The following is a 25,596-nucleotide window of genomic DNA, read 5'->3' on the forward strand; positions in this document are numbered from 1 at the left end:
TAAACTTTTAAGTAAGGGGAGAGGAGGAATCAGTCCCTTCCATCTCCCCCTTCTCATCTTACATGATAAACATTTCTCCTCCTTTATTTAAATTTCACACAAACACACACACTAACGGAAATACATTAGCAAGTAACACAGCCGAAAGACGATAAAGATCGCTAATGACACTTGTTTGAGCTCATACTAACGGAATCATTGCTGTACAGTAAAACAAAAACAGGCCCCCTGAGTGGTGCAGTGGTAAAGTGCTTGCCCTATCATCCGGGGATCGCTGGTTCGATCTCCGGGTGATGCTGTTACCTTTAACAGCCGGAGGCCTAGAGAGAGCTGATTGGCCGAGCTCTCTCAGAGGGGAGGGATGAGAGGTACTTTGTGCTCCAACATTAATCACGGCTCTACAACCAATCAGGGGCGTCTAAGCTCGCACACGCGGAAAAAGCCTTAATGTGGGAGCCCACTAGTGACGGGGAGGAATTGGCCACGACTAAATTGGGGGAAGAAAATAAATAAATAAATAAATAAATAAATAAATAAATCAGGAACCCCCCCAAAAATGGACCTGCACTTTACCTTTGAAAAGAATCGCGACAGAGCTGTGTTTCTGTGAAAAACAGAGTGTGTTTTTGTGTGTGTGTGTGCACGTTTGTGTGTGTATGAAGCCAAGAGGGGTTTGGGATTTTTAACCACTAATGAGACTTTCTTTTGCTTTACACATGTGCACACGTGTGTTATAATAAACAGTACACGCGTGCTGTACACACACGCTTACAAACACAAAATAAAATACTTTTTACAGACAAGTGGTCACAGTGTTATAGTAAACAGTACACGTGTGCACGGATGTTGATTATACCAGTGAGAGTTGCAACCCGCATAACTAGCAATCCGAGGTTTCGCTGTACTTAAAGTACTTATTACTTTTAAATCTTTGTGGTTACTTCATAAATCAACAGTCTAAAATATACTTATTTGTTAACTTTAACACTGACTAGTATCCAGATCACTGACCAGTTCACTTTTCTGAAGAGTTCCAGCTCCAGCTCTCATATTACTAAAAATAGTGATTAGATTCTTTCGAACAAAAAAAAGAGTTGATGCATCCATGTGTTTCCCATTTTGTAGCTTGAAGTCATAGTGGTCAAAAATTTTGAAAATCCCCACTTAGTATTTCTGTTTAATGTAGCATTTTACTTGCCTGGTGGGGGAACTAATGATTTTTTTTCTCCACATAATCAAGAGCTTACAGCATTAAACATTTGGTCTGGGACAATAAGTCTAGTAAGTCGACATCAGTAAATAATAATAACAATAATAATAATAATAACAATAAGAGATGCTGAACTTAGTACTAGCACACCTAGAGGCTGTCTTAGCAGGTATTTGGATCTAAAATTCAAGCAGAAAAACTAATTTAGACAAATACAGATATTCAAATCATTTAAAAAAGATTAATTCCTACCTCCAGGACAGGTCCTGCTCCCAGGATGGTCCTCTCTACCCCGCTGGCATATCCTTTTTGACTCAGCGCAGTCAGGCAGTGAATTAGGAAGTTAGTGCTTTGTGTTTTGCCTGAGCCACTCTCCCCTGATATAACAATGCACTGGTTGATCCTCTTGTGCAGCATAGTGTAGTATGAGACATCTGCAATTGCGAAAATGTGGGGCTCCAGTTTGCCCAGCTGATGGTTTTCGTACATTTTGACATACTTGGGATTGTAAATGGGAAGGAATTTGAAAGGGTTAATGGCAACAAGAATACTGCCAGCATAAGTGTAAATCTTTTTATTCTGAAAACGGCTGCGCAGGTTGGCCAGGATAGTGTCCTCATTGAGGATTGGAAGGTTGCAGAGGTCATTGAAGTCCTCGCGGCATCGGGGCAGAAAGCCTCGGGCAACCAGATGTTGAGATTCCTGTTCTCTAACAACACTAGCAAGGTCAGCATAGCAGATGGTGCCATCGCAATTGCGTTCCTGCAAGATGAAGTAGAATCCCTCGTTCTGCGCATGCTCCTCCTGAGCTTTTCTGGGCCACAGCAAAACCCTGTGCACAGGCAGGTCTGTGGCCTCCAGGACCCACTCCTCACCTCCGCTCTCCTTCACCTCAGCCAATACGTAACGCTTGGCGGCATCCAGGCCCAGGGTGTTGGCGGCATCCTGGATGATGGTAGCTGCTGTGGCTTCCTTGCGCACTCTGAGTATGCAGCATGGTGCCGTCTCCAAGGAAAGGCGGGGGTAGATTTGAAGAACAAAGGCCCTGCCATCTTGGCTAGCTATGGCCTCGCCATCTGTGACACTCATATTGACTCTGGGTAAGTCGTTTCAGCATTACGCACAGCCTTCCCACTCACCATCTAGCACCTGGACAAAAAAGAGAAGAAGAAAAAAAAAAAGCATCTTAATATGGCATCATGGTTAAGCTGAAACTGAAACATGCTTGAACATAATTGAGTTTGGAGGGAAAAAAATAGTTTACTTTTCCCCATCATAGCTACATGTCTGGACAATCACAAACTTGTCAAAGCACAACACCAAAATTATTTGTTCAGTGAGTTTTTCGAAACGTTACACTGCTAACCTATAGTCATAACCAGAAGGCAGATGCTATTTTGTCACATTGGAACCATATGAATGGGAGAAAAGCCTTGCCATTTTGGATTTATCAAGGCCCTGATAAATTTGTGCATTTTGCACATTGTGTGTTCCTAACCAAAGGAACACGCTTAGTTTGTGATTACAAATCCTACTCATCACTAAAGACAAAAAACAAAAATAAAAATAACTTTGAACTTCAGTGGTAGACAAATGAGAAATCTATAAGCAAAAAAGGCTAATTGAGGCGTTTCGAATTTTATTTCGGGCGACACAGCGGTGTAGTGGTTTGCACTGTCGCCTTGCACCTCCAGGGTCCGGGTTCGATTCCCGGCCAGACTCGATTCCCACCTGTGTGTGCATGGAGTTTGCATGTTCTCCCCGTGCTTGGTGGGTTCCCTCCTGTTTTCTTCCACAGTCCAAAGACCTGCAAAATAGGCTAATTGGCATTCCCAAATTGCCGGTAGTGTGTGTGCCCTGCAATAGATTGGCACCCTGTACAGGGTGTACCCCACCTCGTGCCCTAAGCCTCCTGGGATAGGCACCAGGCCTCCTGCAACCCTGAATACAGGATAAAGCAGTATAGATGCTGAGTGAGGATTTTATTTTATTAAAATATCTGAGGAGACACATTTATGGCCTCAAAGTGCAACATTTCAGCTGAGTAACAGTGTTCTCTCTTTTACATCACATGTAAAAGACATTATTCAAAACAAACTGGTGTATACATTTTATCTCAATGTGTTTATATTACTGTGGTTTACGAGGAGGAGAAAAGCACATTACTTATAAACATACCAGACAAATGAAAAAGGCAAGCTCCTTACATATGCAATGCGTTTTTCTCCTTATATGTTTTCATGCTACAAGGGCATGGTTAACGCAGGAAGACAGTCATACAGCTGCAGGCAACGTGCTGTATATCTATATATACACCCAAGGCTAAGCCACAAATTTACGTCATCGGGGTCATCATTGGCATAGCAACCGTATCCCATTCTACATAACAGAGCTGAAAATCATATTCAAAGCAGAGTTACCTTTTACCACTTGGAGTGTTTTCTGCCTCAATTTACCAAAAATTACAATTGTTGTTCATTAAAACAAAATGATGCCATACAATTTATCCATTTATAGCTTGATTTATTGACATGGAAACAAATTTGTTCCTTTGTACTTTATAGTCGTTCCCCCACCTCCATTTATCTTTTTGGGGATTATATCAATTACAATTGCCTCCTTTTGCTATTCTAAAGTAATTATGTACAAATTGCTGTAGTGATGCAAGCAATTTCACCAGGACCTTGTTTCACAAAAACCCACTTCCCTGTCATGCACTTGTTCACATTGTGAGCATCTCACTTGTTTACTCTGTCCTTTAATGCATCTTGAAAAGTGCAGCATGAGAAAGGTAAAAATGTGCAACTAAACATGGCCCTATTTTCAACTGCTACTCTAAAATAAAGTGAATTCCAAAGAAATCCGGTTTCACCAAATAGCACACGTTTCCATCTACATCAAGAGAACCAAATATAAATGTATTATGTATGACAGATCAGGAAGACAAAGATGTGCATTTACCTGAACAACAACTTACGGCTGAGAAAAGAAAAAACAGTGTCACATTTGAGCTTCTGCAGGTTAAACTAAGTTTAGCTAAAGGAGAGTTTGGGAAATAATACCACAAACAGGTACATATGAGAATGTCCATAATGACAATTGTATGATACATAAAATGTAGAACATACACTGGACTGGAGGTTTATTAACTAATGGACAGCAAAACAGTATATTCAATATTCCATCTTCTACCACAGTGCAACTGAATTATCAAATTTGACCGGTCAGAAGACAATAATTTCATACTACCACATGTCTCTGATGACAGGTCTATTGCATTCATTATCACTTCTACAGTAAGAGCTTATTTATTGGATCTTTTACCTGCAGATACGGCAAGACTATGTTTATGTAACTTTTAGGAAAGGAGTCATAAGTGTAAGCGCTTTGTAACTGTACAGTTAAGAATGTAACCAAGTTTCCCAAATGTTTCAGACACAGAAGTTTACACTAGAGTTTCTCTTAAACATTCTGCAGGTTTTTGTCTTTTTGACGAGAGATGGTGAAAGGAGAAATGGTAAGAGAAAATGTTTATAGCTGCTATACCTCCAGTGAGAATAGGAACTAACTTGTCGCTACTGTAACTAACAGTCATTCTGCAACATTAAATCTCACTATAAACTGTTCAAAACAATGTTGTGTCATGCAATAATAAATTGTAAGTATTCGCAAATTGCTATGGTAAAAGCTGAATAACACATTTTGGACTGCGCTATACATAAAACACTTCGGCATGGTAGTGGTGTATCACAGCACCGTCTGGCATTTTTATTCCACACATATAGCCCATCCTAACTCAGAAACTCACAAGAGAATTATGTTAGGGGTATTTCCCAAGTCCTAAAACCTTCACATCTGCTTGAATCATTTAGGATATGTGTCATTACTTACACTGCTAAACAACAATGATAAAGCCATAAGTAACTTGGAACTATAACAACCAATGATGAACTAAAACTTTTGCATTAAATATACGGCAAACTTCAGACAATTAACCTGTCTGGGATATGGGATAAACTTGAATGCATGTTAAATTCAATTAATAGGTGATCTGAACTAATACATTTAAAAAAGGGTTTATAAAAGTATGTTATGTTGCAAAAAAGAATTATGAGCACCCAATAGCCACAACATTGGAGAGCACAATTGCATTAAATATCTATGTATGGTAAAGCATAAAATATTTCCTTTACCGGAACTCAGAGTCCCAATCCTTTTCCAGCAGGACAATTCGCAAGCTATATACACACGGATATCTAATGTTGTACCGTAATGTTTCTGTACACGAAACAACACCTAGAAATACTTGTTGACGTGGCATCATATCCATTTTTCTTTCCCTTTATATCAATAAGACGCATAAATGTAATGGCTGTCCTGGCTGTAATGGCTGTTAACGGTGTAACCCTTGACATTGGAGACTCCTTCCATAAACACCAGAAGTTACAGAACAGTATTTGTTATAGCTGACACCTCAGAATCGCCATTTTGACTTGTTTGGAAAAAAAATACTACAATAGTTTTTAAATAATTTTAAAGTGACAATATTCACGTGATAAAATATTAGGCAACAATGTTCATAATTATTGTATGACATCCACAAGCACTATAGACAATTTAGTGTTTCGTCGCATCTCCAATTAATTTGGTAGCAGCAAAATAAAGAGTTTCCATGAGAAACTGGACAATACGTTTCACTTTTTTATAAATAATGCTCTATTTACGTAAATGCAACAAAATGCTGCGTAAAAGCATACATAAAAGGTACAAGATCAATCATTATTGCATTTAGATTTAATTGAGACAGAGCACCATTTCCATGTTTTTCCTGAAAGTAAACAAAGCACTCTTCTTTCTTACTGCTGTAATCTTGAGAATGCATACTTTCCAGGAAATCGCACATTCTGACCCAAATTAAATGACCCTAGACAATTTCATGAAATAACATTCTGATCCGGGGCTCTTTAAGATTTTAAGCATAAGTAAACTACAACTCTGGTACAAAAAAACAACAAAAAAAAAACACTGAAGTATACTATGGCAGAAAGATCCTCCATTACATATATGACTCGAAAATTTGTAGCAGCTGCCAAAAGTGACATGTGAGGCCACTTCAGAGGAAAACGTGAAAACCCGGTGCCCTGTTACGTCATGAAGGCATATTTACCCCTGATTTAGAGTCACACACACTACACTGCCATGTTTAGTAGCAATAGTAAAGCTGCTTGACTGATCTAAAGCAACACAGACATTTTTCCGAATTTAAACGTCCACGGACCATTTATGGCTACATTTAACATCCTGAAGTGGCTCAATCTTAATTTTTGTACCCCAAATGTGTTAAATTTAGTGTATCCTAAATTGTTATTCATGCACCTTTTTGCTCTGCGCATGTGTGGGGCCCTAGCAACGGCAGCACAATGATTTTAGATGAATGTCAGATAAAAGTCACTTGTAATTATGGAAGTGAATCGTCACGATATGTAAATTCGATCTGATAAAATAAAAAAAAATTCTGAATTAAACAATATGGCTTGTAATGTGAATGCAGCCAACAACATGCACAATAATTAAAAGCTGCACACACGAAAAAACATTCGGATGACACTTTTTTTTTTTTTTAACAGTACTTTTTCCTACATTGTCCCCTGCTGTTTTCTACCGTAAAAGTACAAAAAACTAGTTCATTCATTCAACCCTTCACCAGTCAGATGTGTCTTCAAATCAAAGCATATCCTTAGCGTTCCTGCTTAATTACCAGAAATCATTTTAAAAAACTAAAGCAAAAATGCAAAGCAACCACAAAAAAAACTTTTTGTTCAGTTGCAGTTAACCATCTCCTCTTCATTGACATCATCAAAATACATTTCTAAAGCCGTTGGAGTCATCTTTAGGTGAGCTGAAAGGAAAAAACCTGAGCATTACACTTTTCTGTAATCTGCATCATTTCAGATAAAGAAATTAAAGATAACCAATCTCTGTGCTCAAGTGAGGTTTGAGGTTTCTCAGAAGTTCGTAAATGTTTCTTTATCCTTTTTTTGCTGTGGTATTTCTGATCTATGCATTTAACGGCTATGTTTTAGTCCTGCACACCTCCGTGTTAGTTTGTTTTTTCTTTTCTGGTTGGGTAAGTGTGGAACTAAACTAAATCAGTGTGGAAGCATCATGATCCAACTTCAAACTCAAACAGAAAGTGTTTGAGATAATCATATCACCACTAATGTTTACACGCGTTGTGTCATGTGATCTTTGGTTACTGGTTTAAGTGTGAGTTTCTCCTGACTGCAAGTGAAGGATGAAAGACAATTTATTAGTCAACGGTGAGCAGACAGAAGTGATAATGTCAAGCACAGTCAGCACTGAACCACCAAAACTATTTTATTAGCAAACCAGTGACTCAGGCATGTATGTGTATGTAGCTCATATCTTCTCACTGTCTTTCATATTGTCTGCTTCCGATTTTTGTTTTTGCTCTCGCTCGGTCATTATCTTTTTCTTAGTCTCAGTTTCTCTTGCTCATGTTCTCTAACACTCTCTCTCTCAGGCTGTGTATCGCCTGCTGCCTGTCTTCCTTTCTCTCTCTTTCCCCATCTGTCTGTCAACATGTCTATCTCTAGCTTTCTTTCCTTTGTCTCTGTCCCTCCATCTGTCCATTTCTACAATTGTTTTGTCTCTCGCCATTGCTGTTTCTTCTAAATTATTTCTTTAGCTATACAGAAACAGAAAACACAAGCATCACTCAGCCCTCCCTTAGAGGCTGGACTTGAATATAGTTGGCAGTGCACCCCTGGCACTGCATCCTGGAAGACCAGAACAAGTAAGAAGGAACGAGAAGAGAAGGGAGAAGGGAAAAAAAAAACAACAAAAAAAACACGTCCTGAGGTAATTCAGCCATGGAGTCATTATGGAGGCCAGATGCAGCCGGAGTTGTTCTGAATGAAAAGGCTGTCTCCATGTAGGAATGCGTGGGTGGAAATAAAGCTTTTGTTTAAAGATCACCTCGATTTAGGGCCAGTAACTCTTTTAGCAGATGGAAGGGTCAGAAAAGAGAAGGAAAACAAAGTGCACCAAAAAAAATTAAATCTATCCCAGTCTCAATGTCTTCTACCCAATGGAAAAAGTTTTTATTTTCATTGTATAGCAGGATACTGGGTATATATTTTTAAAACTTCTAAAAAGTATTTTGTTTAGCTGTGCTTTTTTTCTGTGGCAACTGATTTTCTCAGAAGGAGAGGAAAGAAAACAAAACCAGAGAAAAGAGGTCTGGATGGCGCTACTGGGATGATTGAGTATCACGTCATACAAACCGCTCTCTTATGCGAATTTGACACCAGTCTTGGCTGAGCTCAATAAAACACTGGTGGTCGTTTAAAACATCAGGCTAAAGACTCACTATGCTGAGGTCTCCTGCTGGGACACATGTGGTCCAGCTTTAGCCACCTATTTTTTTTTTTTACTCCATTAAAAAAAAAAAAAAAAAAAGCAACGAGACGTGTGATTACAGGGCACACACACAATTTGCATTAGCTACATGTCTACTGTCTAATTTTCTATTTTTTTTAAAGGCATAAAGATAATGTGCTTGCTCCCGAAACATTGGGTGCATTAGGGGAAAAATAATTATTTACCGCATACTGTAGCTAAACATAAATACTACAGTATTAACTTCCGATGTGAATGCTTAATTTCTCTGGTTAGTGTTTGCTTTTTCTTCTCAGTTTCAGCACAAATGTGACCATAATGTTCTAATGCTAACCTGGTTGCATTTGCTCAGCTCTCACTGGTATTTTTTGGTTTCATTAAATCACTACAAACTGCATGCAGGTTTTGAGTCAATCCAGCTTGAATATTACACTCAACTGTTCGCATACAAATCAAAACACCAAACTTTTTTGAAGAATCTTTATATCTAACAAACAAATAAATATGTTTTAGGTTTGCGTCTTGGCTACACAACCAGAAGCCATTGCCCAGTATTCATATCCCAAATCATCCAGCATTAAAACCGAATCCGGTTTCCATTAATATTCACAGCAAGACACAATGTGTGCAACGATGCAGGTCACGGAAATTTCGCGAGGGAAGTTTAAGCTTTAGTGCAGACATGTTTAAACAAGGTGGTTACAAAGTAGAGATCTTAAGAATTTTATAATATACATCCAACTTTGTAATCATAACTATACACATCCAGTTAGTACACGTTTACTGACTATCAGAGAGAGGTGAAATTGTTTTCTACAGACATATTGCTTTTAAACCTGATACAAAAACTTTGTTGTTTACTTAATTCCTTTGGCTAAACAATGCATATAGATTGGTCAAGACTATTGTAAATCATTAAAGTCCACATAAAATGGTTTAAGCCACAATTTGGTCCTGTATGTTGATGCATTTCTTTTTGCAACAGGAAGCCAAAGTAACAGAGTACAAGTTGTTTGAACAGTCAACAGCATTCAAGACATACCACACCCTGCTATATCTAACTGGTCACAAAGTTATAAGCAGTTATAAATTCCCTTCCCTGAAACGAACAGGCTAAAACTTGTTTCAAGTAAGCTCTAAAGACATGGTTTACCATGGTCAGGGTGCCAGTAATCAAGTAGCTTGACACTATGGGATGAGTTGAAAAACCATCCGTCTACTAGGCCTCTTCACATTAGATATCAGATATCCTAACCACACTAGTACTCTTTTATAATTATAGGCTGTTAAAACAACAAAGGCTTGAACAATTCTGTCTCATTACAATTCAGTAGGCTCATATTGGTGTGATGGGCAGGTGGCCACACTGAGCTAGCTTGGTAAACTAGCTAAATATAGAGAACAGTGAAGAGATAATGGGAACTTTTTTCAGCTAAACAAGCAAAGCCAAAAACACAAAGAATTTATTACCTCAAGATGGCGCCGGTGAGGTCGGCTGCCGTCACGACTGCTCCGACCACCTTTTCTTTGTTTTTGTTCTTTAAGTTAGTTTACAGCGTTTTAAAACCGGCAAAATTACCACCATGGGGTACATTAGTTATGATAGAGACACTCTTGTTTCTATTGGTATACAATGTACTCACAATTCGACGTTTTTAACTCCGGATCCGAGCTGGCCGAGTGAGATCCTGAGGGACAACAAAGGACGCGACGCGAAGCGGCGGCCCCGAGGAAAACGAGCCGGCGTCAGGAACAGGCTGAGAGCCCGTGCACACCGCACACCTCTGCCTAGCATCCTGCTCGCCAACGTCCAGTCACTGGAAAACAAGCTCGATGACCTCAGGGCCAGGATAAAGTTCCAGAGAGACATTCGGGACTGCAATCTCCTCTGCTTCACCGAGACATGGCTGAACCCAGCGGTGCCGGACCACGCCATTCAGCCGGCCGAGTTCTTCTCGGTTCACCGCATGGACAGGACGCGGGACTCGGGGAAGTCAAGGGGAGGCGGCGTGTGTTTAATGGTGAACAGCAGCTGGTGCAACAGCGCGAGCGTTGTTCCTCTCACACGCTCCTGCACACCAAACCTGGAACTACTGTCCATCATGTGTCGTCCTTTTTACCTTCCTCGGGAGTTTACATCGGTCATAATCAGCGCCGTTTATATTTCACCACAAGCGGACACGGACACTGCCTTATGCGAGCTGCATGAGGCACTCACACAGCAACAAACACAACACCGGGACGCTGCGCTTATTGTGGCGGGGGACTTTAATAGTGCCAACCTCAAACGCGCAGCGCCAAACTTTTATCAGCATATCACCTGCCCCACCAGGGGCGAAAGGACACTGGACCACTGCTACACAACGGTCAAGGACGGCTACAAGGCACAATCTTGTCCACCGTTTGGTAAATCCGACCACGCCGCTATCTTCCTCATGCCAAAATACAAACAAAGGCTGAAACAGGAAGTTCCGGTTCAGAGGGAGGTCGCGCGCTGGACGGACCAATCGGTGGCCGCGTTACAGGACGCACTCGATGACGCAGACTGGGACATGTTCAGAAACAGCTCCGATGGTGACGTCAGCGTGTTTACGGAAGCGGTTGTGGGATTCATCGGGAAATTAGCGGACGATACCGTAGAAAAAAAGACTATTAAAACGTTTCCCAACCAGAAGCCGTGGGTGGATAAAACCATCCGCGACGCTCTGAGATCTCGCACCGCTGCCTACAACACGGGACTCGCGTCGGGGGACATGGAACCGTACAAGGCTGCGTCATACAGCGTCCGGAAGGCGGTGAAAGAGGCGAAGCAGCGCTACGGGAGGAAACTAGAGTCACAGCTCCAACAGAGTGACTCTAGGAGCCTGTGGCAGGGATTGAGAACAATAACGGATTATAAAGCACCAACATCCGGTATGATAAACGCAGACGTGACTCTGGCAGATGAGCTCAACACTTTCTATGCTCGCTTCGAGGCTGCAGCTAAGGACGCTAGCGATGCTAATGCTAGCGGCGCTAACGGCTGCAGACAGGAAGTCACTGCCAGCACCGGAAGCGCGTTCATCATCACCGAGCATGACGTGAGGAGAGCCTTCAAGAGAGTGAACACCAGGAAAGCAGCAGGACCAGACGGCATCTCAGGCCGTCTCCTCAGAGCCTGCGCAGACCAGCTAGCACCTGTGTTCACTGAGATATTCAACATCTCTTTATCTCAGTCGGTGATCCCCACATGCTTCAAAGAGTCCATCATTGTTCCTGTCCCAAAGAAACCTCATCCTGCTTCACTCAATGACTATCGCCCTGTAGCCCTCACTTCAGTAGTGATGAAGTGCTTTGAACGCCTGGTCAGAGACTTCATCATCTCTTCACTACCAGACACACTCGACCCACTACAGTTCGCTTATCGTCCAAACCGTTCCACGGACGATGCAATCTCACATCTCCTCCACACATCTCTCACTCACCTGGACACTCGGAGGGGGAATTATGTGAAAATGCTCTTCATCGACTACAGTTCTGCATTTAATACCATAATTCCCTCCACACTTACCACCAAGCTGGAGCACCTGGGACTCAGCTCATCTATGTGTCAGTGGATCTCCAACTTCCTAACTGGCAGACCACAGGCAGTAAGGATGGGCGGACATGTCTCAGCCCCTCTCACTCTCAGCACTGGAGCCCCCCAGGGTTGTGTTCTGAGCCCCCTGCTGTACTCTCTGTACACCCACGACTGCGTGGCCACTACCAGCTCCACCACCATCATCAAGTTCGCTGACGACACTGTTGTGGTGGGCCTGATCACGAACAATGATGAGACGGCCTACCTGGAGGAGGTTGGAAATCTGGAGAACTGGTGCCAGAGGAACAATCTCCTCCTGAACGTCAGTAAGACAAAGGAGCTGATAGTGGACTTTAGTACAAAGCAGGTGAGGAACTACCAGACCCCCGTCATCAACAGGAGCCCAGTGGAGAGAGTGGACAGCTTCAGATACCTCGGTGTTCACATCACGCAGGACCTGGCATGGTCCTGTCACATCAACACCGTGGTAAAAAAGGCCCGGCAGCGTCTCTACCACCTCAGACGCTTGAGAGACTTTAGACTGCCCTCCAAGGTGCTCAGGAATTTCTACTCCTGCACCATCGAGAGCATCCTGACGGGAAATATCACGACCTGGTTCGGGAACAGCACCATGCAGGACAGACGAGCTCTACAGAGGGTGGTGCGATCAGCTGAGCGCATCATCCGCATCGAGCTCCCTGACCTGCACTCGATCTACAACAAGCGGTGCTTGACCAAGGCCAGGAAGATCGTGAAGGACCTCAGCCACCCCAATAACGGACTGTTTACTCTGTTGCGGTCTGGGAAGCGATTCCGCTCCTTGAAGGCCAACACAGAGAGACTGAGGAGGAGCTTTTTCCCGCAGGCGATAAGGTCTCTCAACCACAACCACACCACTATGCAGAACTACACAATATTTTCATAATTGGTCAAATCCATCAATCTTCTTACATCCATGAACACTATGGACAATTACACGCTCACCTACCTTCATATATACACTACATGTCGTACGTTACATCCTGGACCATTGCACAAAGACACTTTAATAACTTTGCACACCTACCTTCACAACTACACTACATTTTACAGTTTTACGTTTACATCCTGGACCAGTGCACAAAGTCACTTTAATAACCTCTGCACTAAGACACTTTGTTCCATGCATATTTGCACACACCGTAAAGTATATTTCAATTTGCACAGTATATTTCTATTTTGTACATCCTATTTCTATTTTTATTTTTAGTTCTATTTTTTCATAGCACATTTCTATTTTTATTTTTAGTTCTATTTTTCCTAGTTTAATTTAATTTTGTAATTTAATTTCTATCGTATTTCTTTTATTCATATTTATTTCTTATTCGTAAAATTTAACTCTCTTCTAGGGTCAATGGCAGTCGTATAATACATTTCACTACATTTCGTACTGTGTATGTTTGTGTATGTGACAAATAAAATTTGAATTTGAATTTGAATACCTGCTAATGACCAGCTACTGTTGGGCAAGATTTTTTTTACGATCATATATCTTTGGTGTACAATTCTAAGGGTCAGAAACAAAAAACTCCAAACCATTATTTTGGGGTTACAGGGGCACCTTAAAAATGCTTTAACTAGGTCATGTAAGCTGGAACACATGCCTCTGCGACATGCAGGAGTGTGTACTGCAGTGTCCTAAACACATCTTGAAAGTATTATCCACAGCGGGATGCTATAATTCACTTGGATGCAACGAAGGACAGAATAAGGAGTACCATAATTAACTTCTGACTATACAGTCACGCTGCAGAGTGTCTGCAGAAAACTTTGTCCTACTTTATCCAAGTGGGTTAACATTGCTTCTTCAAGTATTTTCAGTTCTAGGATACATCCATTGCCATTTTAACCAATAACATTACAGCTCCTGTCATTTTTCAGACCATGGCAAACTGGTGCTGTTGATCCTGCTGCCTTTGACTGAAAAAGCAGAGCTCTGGGAATAGCTGGCATATCCAAATGGAATCTCACGTCATTGAGTGGCCCCGCCTTTCTGACTTCAGAACCTTTCTCAACTCAGCCTGAGAGACTGAAAGGCAGATGCTAAAAGAAAAACTGGTAACTGTTGGGGCTTGGAGAAAGTGCCATTTTGTTTATTTCTCTATTATTTTTCAAACAATAAGATATGTAGATTTTCTTTTTCGGCAGAGTTATACAAGAGAAATAGACATAGCAGTCTTAAGCAGATAAAAAAAAAATTAAGGCAAAAAGTCTCACTCTTCCTAAACTCTTGCATTCTGAGAATTAAAAGTGTGCAATGTCTTTGAGACCACATACTTCTGTCACAGAGTACTAAGAGTCAACTGTTCTCAATTTCACCCCCTTTCTAGTCACAATTACGAAAAAAAAAAATGTTAGCTTCGCAAAACCATTTAAATTGTGGAAGATTTTCTCATGAAATTTGGTAGGCATTGTTTTTATTTCTTCTTTTTGAACGTGATTTTATTCAAAAGTAGTGTACAACTGGCACAGGATCTAATGCACGTTTAGAGCCAAGCATTTCCTCCTCTGGTCATCTTGGACTTTAAACTCAAAACCTGTTTTGGGTAATGTTATCATTTGTAGTAGAGCTGCATAATTAATCAAGAAAAAAAATAATAATCTCGATTCATACACGCAATCTAATTTCTGAATGATGATGATTCACTTGTGTGTATTTTCCTGCAATCAGATCATGCAGCACTCACAAGTTTACTTATTTACTTGACAACAATCGCGGATTGCTATAGCTATTTTTATACAACTCCTTTTAAAAAGTGCAACAGAAAACACTATTAAATTACCTTGTGTTGTGCTCAAACTGTAGCTCCTGTGCATGCTTAATATCACAACACTCTGCTCGCTGAATTCCAGCCAACCATATGCTTTTTTCTTTATATTCCGACAACCTGTTTCTGATTGACTTGTTTTAATGCTTTATGTGTTTACTCAATGCGTATAGATGTGTCAAACACCTATGTGGTTTGACTCGTGGTGAGCCACGGCGAGTGAACGCCTGACGTTCCGTGAGATTCCGCAAGGGCCACCATAAAAATTAAACGTTTTTTTCGTGCAGAAAGATTGGAAATATAAATCACTACGCTAAAACTTGCGGTGAATCGCGATGAACCGAACTTACGGCCACCAAGCGAAACCAGACAGGTGAGATAGGGGTGTTACAGGGTGTTACATTATAGGGATGTCTCTCACACACGTTAAACCAAAATACATATTACTGTCTGATCAGAGACAGCCACATGCAGTTCTAATTGGGCTATAACAAAGTATTAGATAATTAAACCTTGATTGGAGCTGTTACACAGACTCTGAGAACAGAGTAAAAGCTGCAGTACACTGGAAGAGGAAAGAGGGGTACACTGGAAGTGTGGTAAGACTGAGCAAACAAACCCTCTGACAACAATAAATACTAAACTATGTATTTAATAACAGAATACCGAACACTGTTATATTTGCCTTATGCTATTATAAAATAATAATATTAATAATATAAACTAACATGTGAGAAAGTGTTACTGATTCACATTTTGTCAAGAATCATGTAGCCCTACTTTGCAGTTGTATATCAGACAGTGAATGAAGACATAAGCCAAAGACAGATATATCTGAAGTTAGATCTATGTAGGTTAGAATACATGTATGATATCAATGCTTCAATAAAAGCAGCACATAAACATGTCATAACTCTTATGCTTATTGCAAACAGTCCCTTTAAAATTACATACATATGGAGCAAACAATGAAGATACTAGGTCAGACCGGAAGGTCTTTTGCATTCAATTCAAAAAGACAACACAACATCTAGTAGCAAAAACATTTGCTTATAACTTTTTGCTGAGTGTGTAAACAGGATGTGCTGCATCATGTCATAGGTGTGAGCCACACCTATGACTTGATCAATCTTTCGCTTATAATTAAGCTAACTGTCCATTGGACAAACAGCATGATTTTCCCTTCACTCCCGTCACTAGTGCCGTACCTCTTTAGGAGCACGTCTGTTTATAAAGCAGGATGTGAATTAATCCTGAAAAACTGGACTTCAAATAAATGGTCATGCTACTCTTGCAAACTTGTGAAATTCAAAAATTCCTTATTTTAGTCCATTTACAGCAGCATCCAGAGACACATTCCAGCTCAGATGTGCTACTGAAAAAAGTCCTCAGTCCAAACGGACACATTTGTATACAGACAATGGAAACAGTTGTCCAACTCTTGGCTTGGAATTTGCATAAAGGTGAAACAAGCTAAACCACTGTCATTGCTCCATGATCACTGGCCCATTTTTTTTTGTTTTTATGGTAATGAATTCTCTTATAGTGGACATTTAGTCTTGAAATCAATCCCTAGTCAAGCATATAAACAAAATGTTACAGGTAGGGGGTCCATACTCCTATTCCGATTCCAATTCTGGTCAATATCGCTCTGAAGATACTGACCTTGCCAACTACAGAACAATTACGGTCCCCCAATTTCCCAATAAAAAGCTTTTAATATACAAAGTAATTTACAGAGTTAACGCAACGACAAATGTAAAAATGGCTTACAACTGGGTTTGCATGAATAAGCCAGGATTTTTTTTCCTTGAAGCAATTAACAATGCCTGTAGTACTTAAATCTTTCTCTAAAAGCTCTCTCACACACACACACACACCTGGCACTTCCTGTATGAGCTCAGTGTCTGGGTTTTCACTGAGGACATGGGCACGAGAGCCACACTGCTACTGAACCACTCACCACCAATAATCAACTAAAGAGTGAGAGAATGTTTTCCAAGGCCTAAACACATGGCTGTCTGTCTGACCGGAAGGCTGACAAAAGCTGTTTGTGATGAATCATGGTGTAGGTGTAAGCCATCAGGCACAAGCAACTTAGCAAAGGTTTTAGATCCAGCAGCACTAACACCTCTAGAATCAAGTGTTTTATAACTGCTCTCAAAATTAATTACACAGAAAGCCAGGTTAGTCTTTATTAGCAACTTGTTCACAGCTACAAGCCTCATTTCTAAACAAGCTGCACTTCGATTAACTTTCTCTGACAATATATGTAATGAAATGCTGGTATGATGAAGTCTATTCTCTTTCTCTTGTCGGCAAGACAAAATGCAGATTGTCATATTACAGGCAAACTGCAAAAAGCATAAACTAAAGCTGAAGACCTTAAGTTATAGCTTTCACTCTGACTTTTACGAATGGCTAACACCTTTCGTTTTAATCTCCTTACACAAAAGCATCAAGTCACTGATGACAGTTTTTAATCCATTTATGGAGCATTCATCATGTGAAAGAGCCGTTTCTATAGAAAGTCTAATGTATTATAATGAGTGCGTAAAAAGCGATTTGCAGCTGCACTGTGGTCAGAGCTGTTATTGAAAATCAATCAACAACCTCTGACTAATCAGATTTGACAATCGGACAGTGCTGTGGTGGAATAGAAAGTTTAACCAATGTATTCAGACAGAATTGCACTTAATTGAAGTCATGTTTTATTCAATATTGTCAGCATTAATAACATTTACAGGTTGACTGGATCTGGTGTGGCTCTCTGAAAATGAGAGTGGTCTGAGAACGGCTTCTGTTGGTTCCAAGAAAAAAAGAAAGAAAAAAAAAAGGAAATGATGATCGCTTGGATTTTCACACTTGCCAAAAAGTGTTGCCCAGTGTGGGGGAAGGAAAGAGAAACTTATTGCCGTTTGGCCTACAATAGACATTTTTTACTGTTGGAAATTCTATCACATTTACTTGTTTGTGATTTCTGTGCTATAGCCTGGAAAATTTATGGTGTGAATCTTCCAAGTCATGACAAAGTTGTAGGTGGGAAACGACAATCAAAATGAACTGATAGGCAATGCATTCAGACTATGGCTTTTTCAACACTGATTCTGGGCTCTGAGGGTGGGCCTCATAATAACATTCTTGCTTTCTCTGTCTGTCTGTCACACACACAATGCATCCAAATTGTGGACTGACAATCCACAAGTACATAAACCACTTTGTGATTTAAAAGTTTGCAAATTTTGTACAATGGATTTATAGATTTGCTGCTTTTTTTAGTGGAAACAGTTAAAAGGTGAAGACCAGTGATCTTTGAAAGCATATCATTGGGCAGGAAAAATGGCAAACATGCAAGTGTTCTTGTACAAGGTTATTTAAAACCATTTTTCATGATGCAAGTACTCGCATCACAAGAGTGATCTATTTGCAGCACTGACTAGACCAGCTCTTTCCCACCATCAAGGACACAGATACAGGAAGTAACACAACAAGTGACTCCAATCATGTTACTCGATGACATGGGATGACTAGTGAAGAGCTTTTACACCTGATGAGCAGCAGAGTCTGATAGAAATGAGACTCACATCCCCAATTTCCAACAGAACCAGTTCTGGGGACTGCTCCTGGACTCGAAAACAGCACAGTACCCTTCACCAAATGCACATCATTCAGTCCAGGGAAAAAACGCAAGTCCATGAAAGCTTGCAAATACAACATTATGCGGATCTGCAAATCATTTACATCTTATTGTTGCTCTTTGATTCTTTTACTCTTAAAACAGGTGAAACTGCAGATGTTATTTTACAGAAAATCAACCACATCTTTTTGCTATAAATTGGAGAATTGCTTCAAACCTGAAAACTTTATGACCAAGATATTTTGTAGCCCAAATTTGTAGAGAAAGTGGGTCGGACAAAGTGGAAACAGCACAGGGAGAGAGAGAGAGAGAGAGAGAGAGAGAGAGAGTATCAGACCATTCCCAACTGACCAGACCCACTTTTTCCTTACATACACTGTAATTATGGTTATTTTTAAAATTTAGCTCTGGGGGGGGAGATGCCATCAGAGTGAAAGAATGCCATCCTGGGTGAATTCACTTTGAACATTTACATTTTCATTTAAAGTTTATGAACATTTCCACCACGCCAAGAGTGCCATCTGTACTGCACACAATGTGACTTTGTTGATTATTTGGGATATGATTAAAAGCTGTGCTTTCTTTTCCCTACTCCCTATAAAGCACACACCCTTCAATATCCGTGTTAGACTGCATCAGACTACTTTCCGATTAAAGGCTTCACTTCACATGCACAAAAAAACCCTCACACTAGTGCATTAAGTTCTAAATAAACATTATGCACATTTACAAGGTCTGTGACATCTTGGGGAATTTGTGGGCTACATCATTTTAGGTGCAAGCTACTATCGTCAGCATTGATATGAACCTAGAGGCCAACAAGAAAATCAAAGCGAGAACAGAAAGAAGAAAGGAAAAAAAACTATACAAAACAAAAGTTTAACCATGGAAATTGCTAGAGTATGTCAGTGGACAAGACGGTTTCTGGTATTTTCCTGGTAAGAAAATAAGAAAAAACTAGAATAATCCTCATCTCCATTTTGGACCAAAAAAAACCCCAAACTTTTTTCTCCATTAACTCACAAACTTATTGTAAACTCTCCGTCAAAATTTACAACTGATTATGGTGTCATGGTGCAACAGTAGCAACCAGCAATTGTGTCTCCCATGTCCCCTGAAACTCATAAGTTGCTATTTCTATTCCTGCATTTGGTTCATACCAGAAAGTCGATTCACTGATTCCAAGCTCTAAAATCTACATTTCTACCTCAAAAGATCTGATTATTTGCACACAGCAGGAAGTAAAATGAAGTTAGCATTTGAGGATTTCAGTTGGCAAGAAAATCAGTGAATATTTATTTTTGCCTTTATTTCAAATTGGTCTCTTCATAACTGAAAACCCCAAGGATATAAATTGAGACATTTTTTTTTTTTTTTTATAATTTTTGCTACATTAATACTTTTCAATTATCAAATCCTCTTCTATTAATAATCTAATTAAACAAATAGACATGCTTATCCCAAATCAGGACACTAATCAACTCCACTTCCCTTTTTTAATAAAAGCTTTTATGTAAAATCCACTTTGCGTTTTCATACACACTGAAAGGCATTTATCTAGTACAGTCAGTTAGGGGTTTACCACATAAGATGTGGCTATAAGTATACTACAGTGAATTAGCAATTTCCTGTCACTGCCTCATAAAAATTCACCATCATTTCCAGCTTGGGTCATGAAGAACAGCGCTAGTGTTTTCCTTACTTGGGCTGGGTCTAAAATTTTATTTAAAAAATATGGGAAATAGTGCTCCAGGGATTACAGTATCTCCAAAACTACCACATAAAAGGTAGCCAGTCAAAACTACAAAATGTGTAAACATGTCACTTTTCAATCCCATAATTCCAGTGGTATGGAAAGGTCAGGACTTCTGATGTCATAACTCAGCTCCGAGAAGATGAATACAAGCCTGGCTGTATGGGAATTTATATGATTGATTATGCGTTGCTAAGATGTCAAATAGAGGTCTGAAATGATTTGCATGAGTGGGCAGCATACTGTGAGAAGGAAATTTGAACCAGGTATGTAGTTACAGTAACATGAACATGCTTTGACACTAACAAACAGGCAACAATGCACGCCTGTTGTAAGCTATAGAAAAGTTCCTACATATAAGATCCTCTATAAATGCTTATCTTCACTCATACAATCACCTAATATCCTTAAATAAGCAATGAAAGATGTTTGCAAGATGAGCACATGAGCAGAATGCAAATATTGATGCTTATAGACCAATTTAACCATGGGTAATGACAGAGCTTTACAATACAAAGTTTACTATTACTGTGACTATGAGAGTTAAGGTTGAGGAGTTTGTTAGTGGTTTGTTTGAATGCATAAAATTTAAAATAACACACGAGAACAAATTTTTCCTCACCAATAAGCCTTTGTGTTTAACCCTGAGACCATAAACTCTTTGCCTACATCATGTCATAAGGTATGAGAAGATAGTTTATACAGTAATGTATGTAATGCATCAAAATGTCACTTCAATCCTATTCTAACTTGTTGGAAGCCTCTCGCTGGTAGATGCACCAACTAATTTGTGGATGTGAAAGGAAAATAGAAAAACTTAACAGCATCTGACATGCCTGCATTTCTTCTCTCGTTTCCTTTTTCATGATTTGGTTTTTCCATGGCTCATTTATTACTCATAAATGCAGCAAGTAAAATTTGGGCCTGGTGTAAAACTAAAGAAAGGAGAAGAAATGAGAAGAGCACTTTGTACAGGCTTAAATAAAGTCATCAGAGTCCGGCATTTTAATACCAAGCCACAATAATAACAATGCCATAAACCTTGATAATGCTAAAAAGAAATCCTACATTTAATTGCAATGTTAAAACTGCTATACAGTTCTTTAGGCAATATAATGTTTTTCAGGAAATTTAAAAGAACAGTTTCTACACATCCACAACCGATTAACTAGGCATAGCATCAATGGCTTGATACTTGATAGTATAAGTGCAGAAGTAAAACATGACATGCAGAAATAGAAAACTAATCAACAGCTTGGTGTTGTGATACCTACTGACATCATGGTTACTACACTTAATTATTCTCTTACAGCAGCATGTCCAAGAGTGTTTTATTCCTCTTATACTGCAGCAGGGTCGTAATAAGATTCAGTAATGACCAAATATCAAACCCTTGCTCCAACAATCAAAATCATATCATGTGGAAGCCTCAGATGTTCATCCCTTCTAACTACTTTATTAATATGGTAGCATGTGTGTAGTTTATCTGTTTTAAATCTAAAGAAGTTTTAGACATCACAACTGAATTACCCTAATAATACTGACAACAGTTTGCACTCCGACATTAATTATTAGTTATGTAGTCCTGTTTTTACAAGGTAGCTAAATTATATAGAAAAGCTGAAAGTGTATGAATAATCATGAGAATTAAAGCAGCCCAAATTAATTTTCTTCGGTCCTAAAAATGGCACACACTTTCAGTCAGAGGTGTTTTATCAAAAAGCTTGTGTAGGTTTACTGAGTAAACTTGTAAGGTTTGTTAGCTATCTCGGTCTGTAACTGTAATTTCTATAACAACTGATAGGTAATAGTTAGCCACCTAGCTACTTATGCTAAACGTTACAATAAAACACACAAAAGCGTAAAGATTCAATACTTCGTCCAAACACTGCTAACTTTTAGTGAGTATCAGCTACATCGATAAAGGTAGCAAAATCCAACAAAATAAAAATATGATCAAATTATCATTTTTTTTTTTTTTACTTACCTTGCTTGGTAACCTAATTTTTGAACCGACACATGAATGTTCAAATATATCTCCCAGAATATGTAAGGTAAATACAGTCCTAGCAGCAAAAGAGTTTTTACTCCAGTTGAATTTGTTTCAGCTTTAATGCCAACCAAAAAAAACCTTTCTAAAAAAAGGTTCTAAAAATGTTAGCGAACCAGCTAACAAAGTTAGCTAGCGTTCCTCACCTTGGTCTTTCATGTCTTATCCCAAAACGTTTAACCTACATTATTTACAAAACAGTCAAGAAAAATCTAACGAATCTTCACTTTTCCTCGTTACAGACGTACACGGCTAGTCGTCCTCTCACACATCCGGAATAAGAACTACAGTAATCAGCCGTTAAATCACTTTTAAACTCGGCTCGAGCTGATATGTCGCGGGCACTTCCTCTGGGTTCTCGAGCCCCAGATGATGAGCGAGTTCCAGTCTCGCGCTTTGTGAGGGGAAGAGGGGGTTGGCTGAAACAACAGGGACAGGTCTCGCGCGCTGCGTGCTCGCCCCCGCGAGGCTGGAGGAGGCCTAGACGGAAATAAAAGAATGGGACGTGAATTTACTGTTTTTAAGAGGTTTTTATATTGACTATGAAATTATGTCTCATATATTTTCAATTTTCATTTATATCGCTTAATCCTGTATTCAGGGTCGCGGTCTCTTGGAGCCTATCCAGGAGACTTAGGGCACAACCCGGGTACACCCTGGACAGGGTGCCAATCCATCGCAGGGCACACACACACACAATGGACAATTTGGAAACGCCAATTAACCTAAGCTACATGTTTTTGGATTGTGGGAGGAAACCAAAGTACCTGGAGGAAACCCACCAAGCACAGGGAGAATATGTAAATGCCATGCACACAGAGACAGGAATCAAACCTGGATCCTGGAGGAGCAAGGCAACAGTGCTAACCACTACACCACCACGCTACCCCAAATTATTATTTTTTTGATATTTAAAATACATTTACTGTTCACATTGTATTCAATAATTTGCATTTGCTAACTATGGGGAAAACAATATTTATTATATATAAAATTTACTATATATAAATTTTATATACTGTGTTTACTTGTGAAAAAAAGAAAAATATGGGCAATACTAAGTACCTCTATGACTTTGTAGATTGAATATCCAACTCTAGCTAAAATAACCTGAAGTATTTGTTTCCTGTATGACTTCATCAGTCTCCCACATCATTTTGGTGGAATTTGGGCCCATTCCTCTTTATAACATTGCTTCAGTTCATTCAGGTTTTTGCACATTCTTTTATGCGCAGCTCTCTTAAGGTCATACAGTATTACAATTGGGTTGAAACCCGGACTTTGACTCAGCCATTCCAAAAACTTTTGGGGATTATTTTATTTTTTTAGCTATTCTGGTGAGATTCAGATCATTGTTCTGTTGCATGACCCAATTTTGCCCCAAGCTTTAGCTGTCAGACAAATGGCCTCACATTTGTTTTTAGAATGCTCTGGTATACAGAGTGGTTTAAGATTACCTTAATGACTGCAAGGTGTCCAGGTACTGTGGCTGCAAAAACAAGCCAACATCACTGCGGCTCCACCACTATGCTTAACAGTGGGTATGAGTTTTTTTTCTGCTAAAATGTTATGCTGGGCATTAAGGCCAAACAACTTAATTTTATCTTATGTGTCTTTTGGACATTGTTCCAGACATCTTGTGGTTTTGTTCAGAAGCAGTTTTGAAAACCTCAGTCATGTTTCCATGTTCTTTTAGACAAAAGATGCTTTCTCCTGGCAACCCTTTCAAATAAGCCATCCTTATTCAGTCTTCTTCTAATTGTGCTGTCTTTGACTTCAACATTTAACATGCACATTGATGCTTTTAGGGGCTGAAATGCTGCTTTTAAAGTTTTGGATTTCTCTGAGCAGTGCACAGCCTGACCTTGGGGTGAGTGTGTGACATCCACTGTGAGAAGATTGACAATTGTTCTCAATGCTTTCGACTTGTAGATAATCTCACTCACTGTAAAACATTGAACTCTAAATAGTTTGGAAATGGTTTTATAATCCTTTCCAGATTAATTTGCAGCAACAGTTGCTTATTTAGGACAACTGCTTATGTCTTTCACCTTTGACATTGCACAATATACACCTAAATGTTCCAGACCAGCAAACTGCCAAAACTTCCCAAATTAATCTAGAGCTAATGATTAAAGTTATATGTTGGTAATCGTTGTATGTTGTTATTTGTACTTGTTTACTACAAAGACCTGCTACAATCAGACCATTTTGTTATGTTTTTACAAAACACCACATTTAATGGTTGTTGTGTAAACAACTTTTACACCTATTTATGTTTACAACTTGTACACCTGTGTATACACCTATGTTGTTCTGATCCAGTCATCTAACCAGCACAATTTGGTCCCTGTCAAAGTTGCTCAAATCCTTGCATTTGCCCATTTTCTCTGTTCCGACAAACAGAAAAAGTTCAGGGACAAAATGTTTACTTGCTGTCTAATATATCCCACCCTTTCAGGTCCCATTGTAGGAAGAAATTGTAGCTACTGTCACAAAGGCCAAATTAGGTCACGTCCCTAATCATTTTAAGTTGGCAGTTATTAAGCTGCTTCTTAAAAAATCTAATTTGGACGCGAATGAGATAACAAATTACAGACCGATTTCAAACCTTTATATAAAGAATATTAGAAAAAGTAGTATCAGCTCAAATATGCACATTCTTGCAGGAAAACAACATCCTTGAAGAATTTCAGTCAGGTTTCAGGCCCCATCATAGTACAGGAACTACACTAATTAAGATTGCAAATGACTTGTTTTTAACTTCGGACCAAGGCTGCATCTCAATACTAGTCTTGCTTGATCTTAGTGCTGCATTCGACACTGTAGATCATAATACTCTCATAGATCGCTTACAAAATCATATAGGTATTCAGGGACAGGCATAAAAATGGTTTAGATCATACATGTCTGATTGATACCATTTTGTAGATCTAAATGGAGAACCGATGGTGTAATGCCAGTGAAATATGGGGTCCCACAAGTGTTACGGATCTTCAGTCGGCGTGTGTGTGTGCGTGGCATAATTGCAGGAGGCGAGCTGGCGGTTCAATATCGGCTTTTATTATTAAAGCAACACATAAAGAAAACACCGACTTAAATCATACACTAAATAACGACAACAAAAGCTAGACGCCTGACTGCGCTCCAGTCAGGCT

At 39.5% G+C, this 25,596-nt stretch overlaps 1 protein-coding gene across 15 annotated transcripts in view; it reads right to left on the reverse strand.

The window, feature by feature from the left end:
- LOC128542549 (unconventional myosin-IXb) overlaps positions 1-22,804 on the reverse strand; it is a 62,650-nt gene extending 39,846 nt beyond the window's left edge. For 14 of the 15 annotated variants that reach the window (XM_053512448.1, XM_053512446.1, XM_053512447.1 and 11 more), the window contains exons 1-2: positions 22,585-22,804; positions 1,463-2,359 (exon numbers count right to left, since the gene is read on the reverse strand). In XM_053512448.1, coding sequence (XP_053368423.1) covers positions 1,463-2,299 — 837 coding nt within the window. In that variant the 5' untranslated portion in view covers positions 2,300-2,359; positions 22,585-22,804. The other variant, XM_053512444.1, reaches the window with a different exon arrangement.
- Between the last annotated feature and the right edge of the window lie 2,792 nt (positions 22,805-25,596).

This window comes from Clarias gariepinus, chromosome 15 (assembly GCF_024256425.1).
Source record: "Clarias gariepinus isolate MV-2021 ecotype Netherlands chromosome 15, CGAR_prim_01v2, whole genome shotgun sequence".
Classification (NCBI taxonomy): domain Eukaryota; kingdom Metazoa; phylum Chordata; class Actinopteri; order Siluriformes; family Clariidae; genus Clarias; species Clarias gariepinus.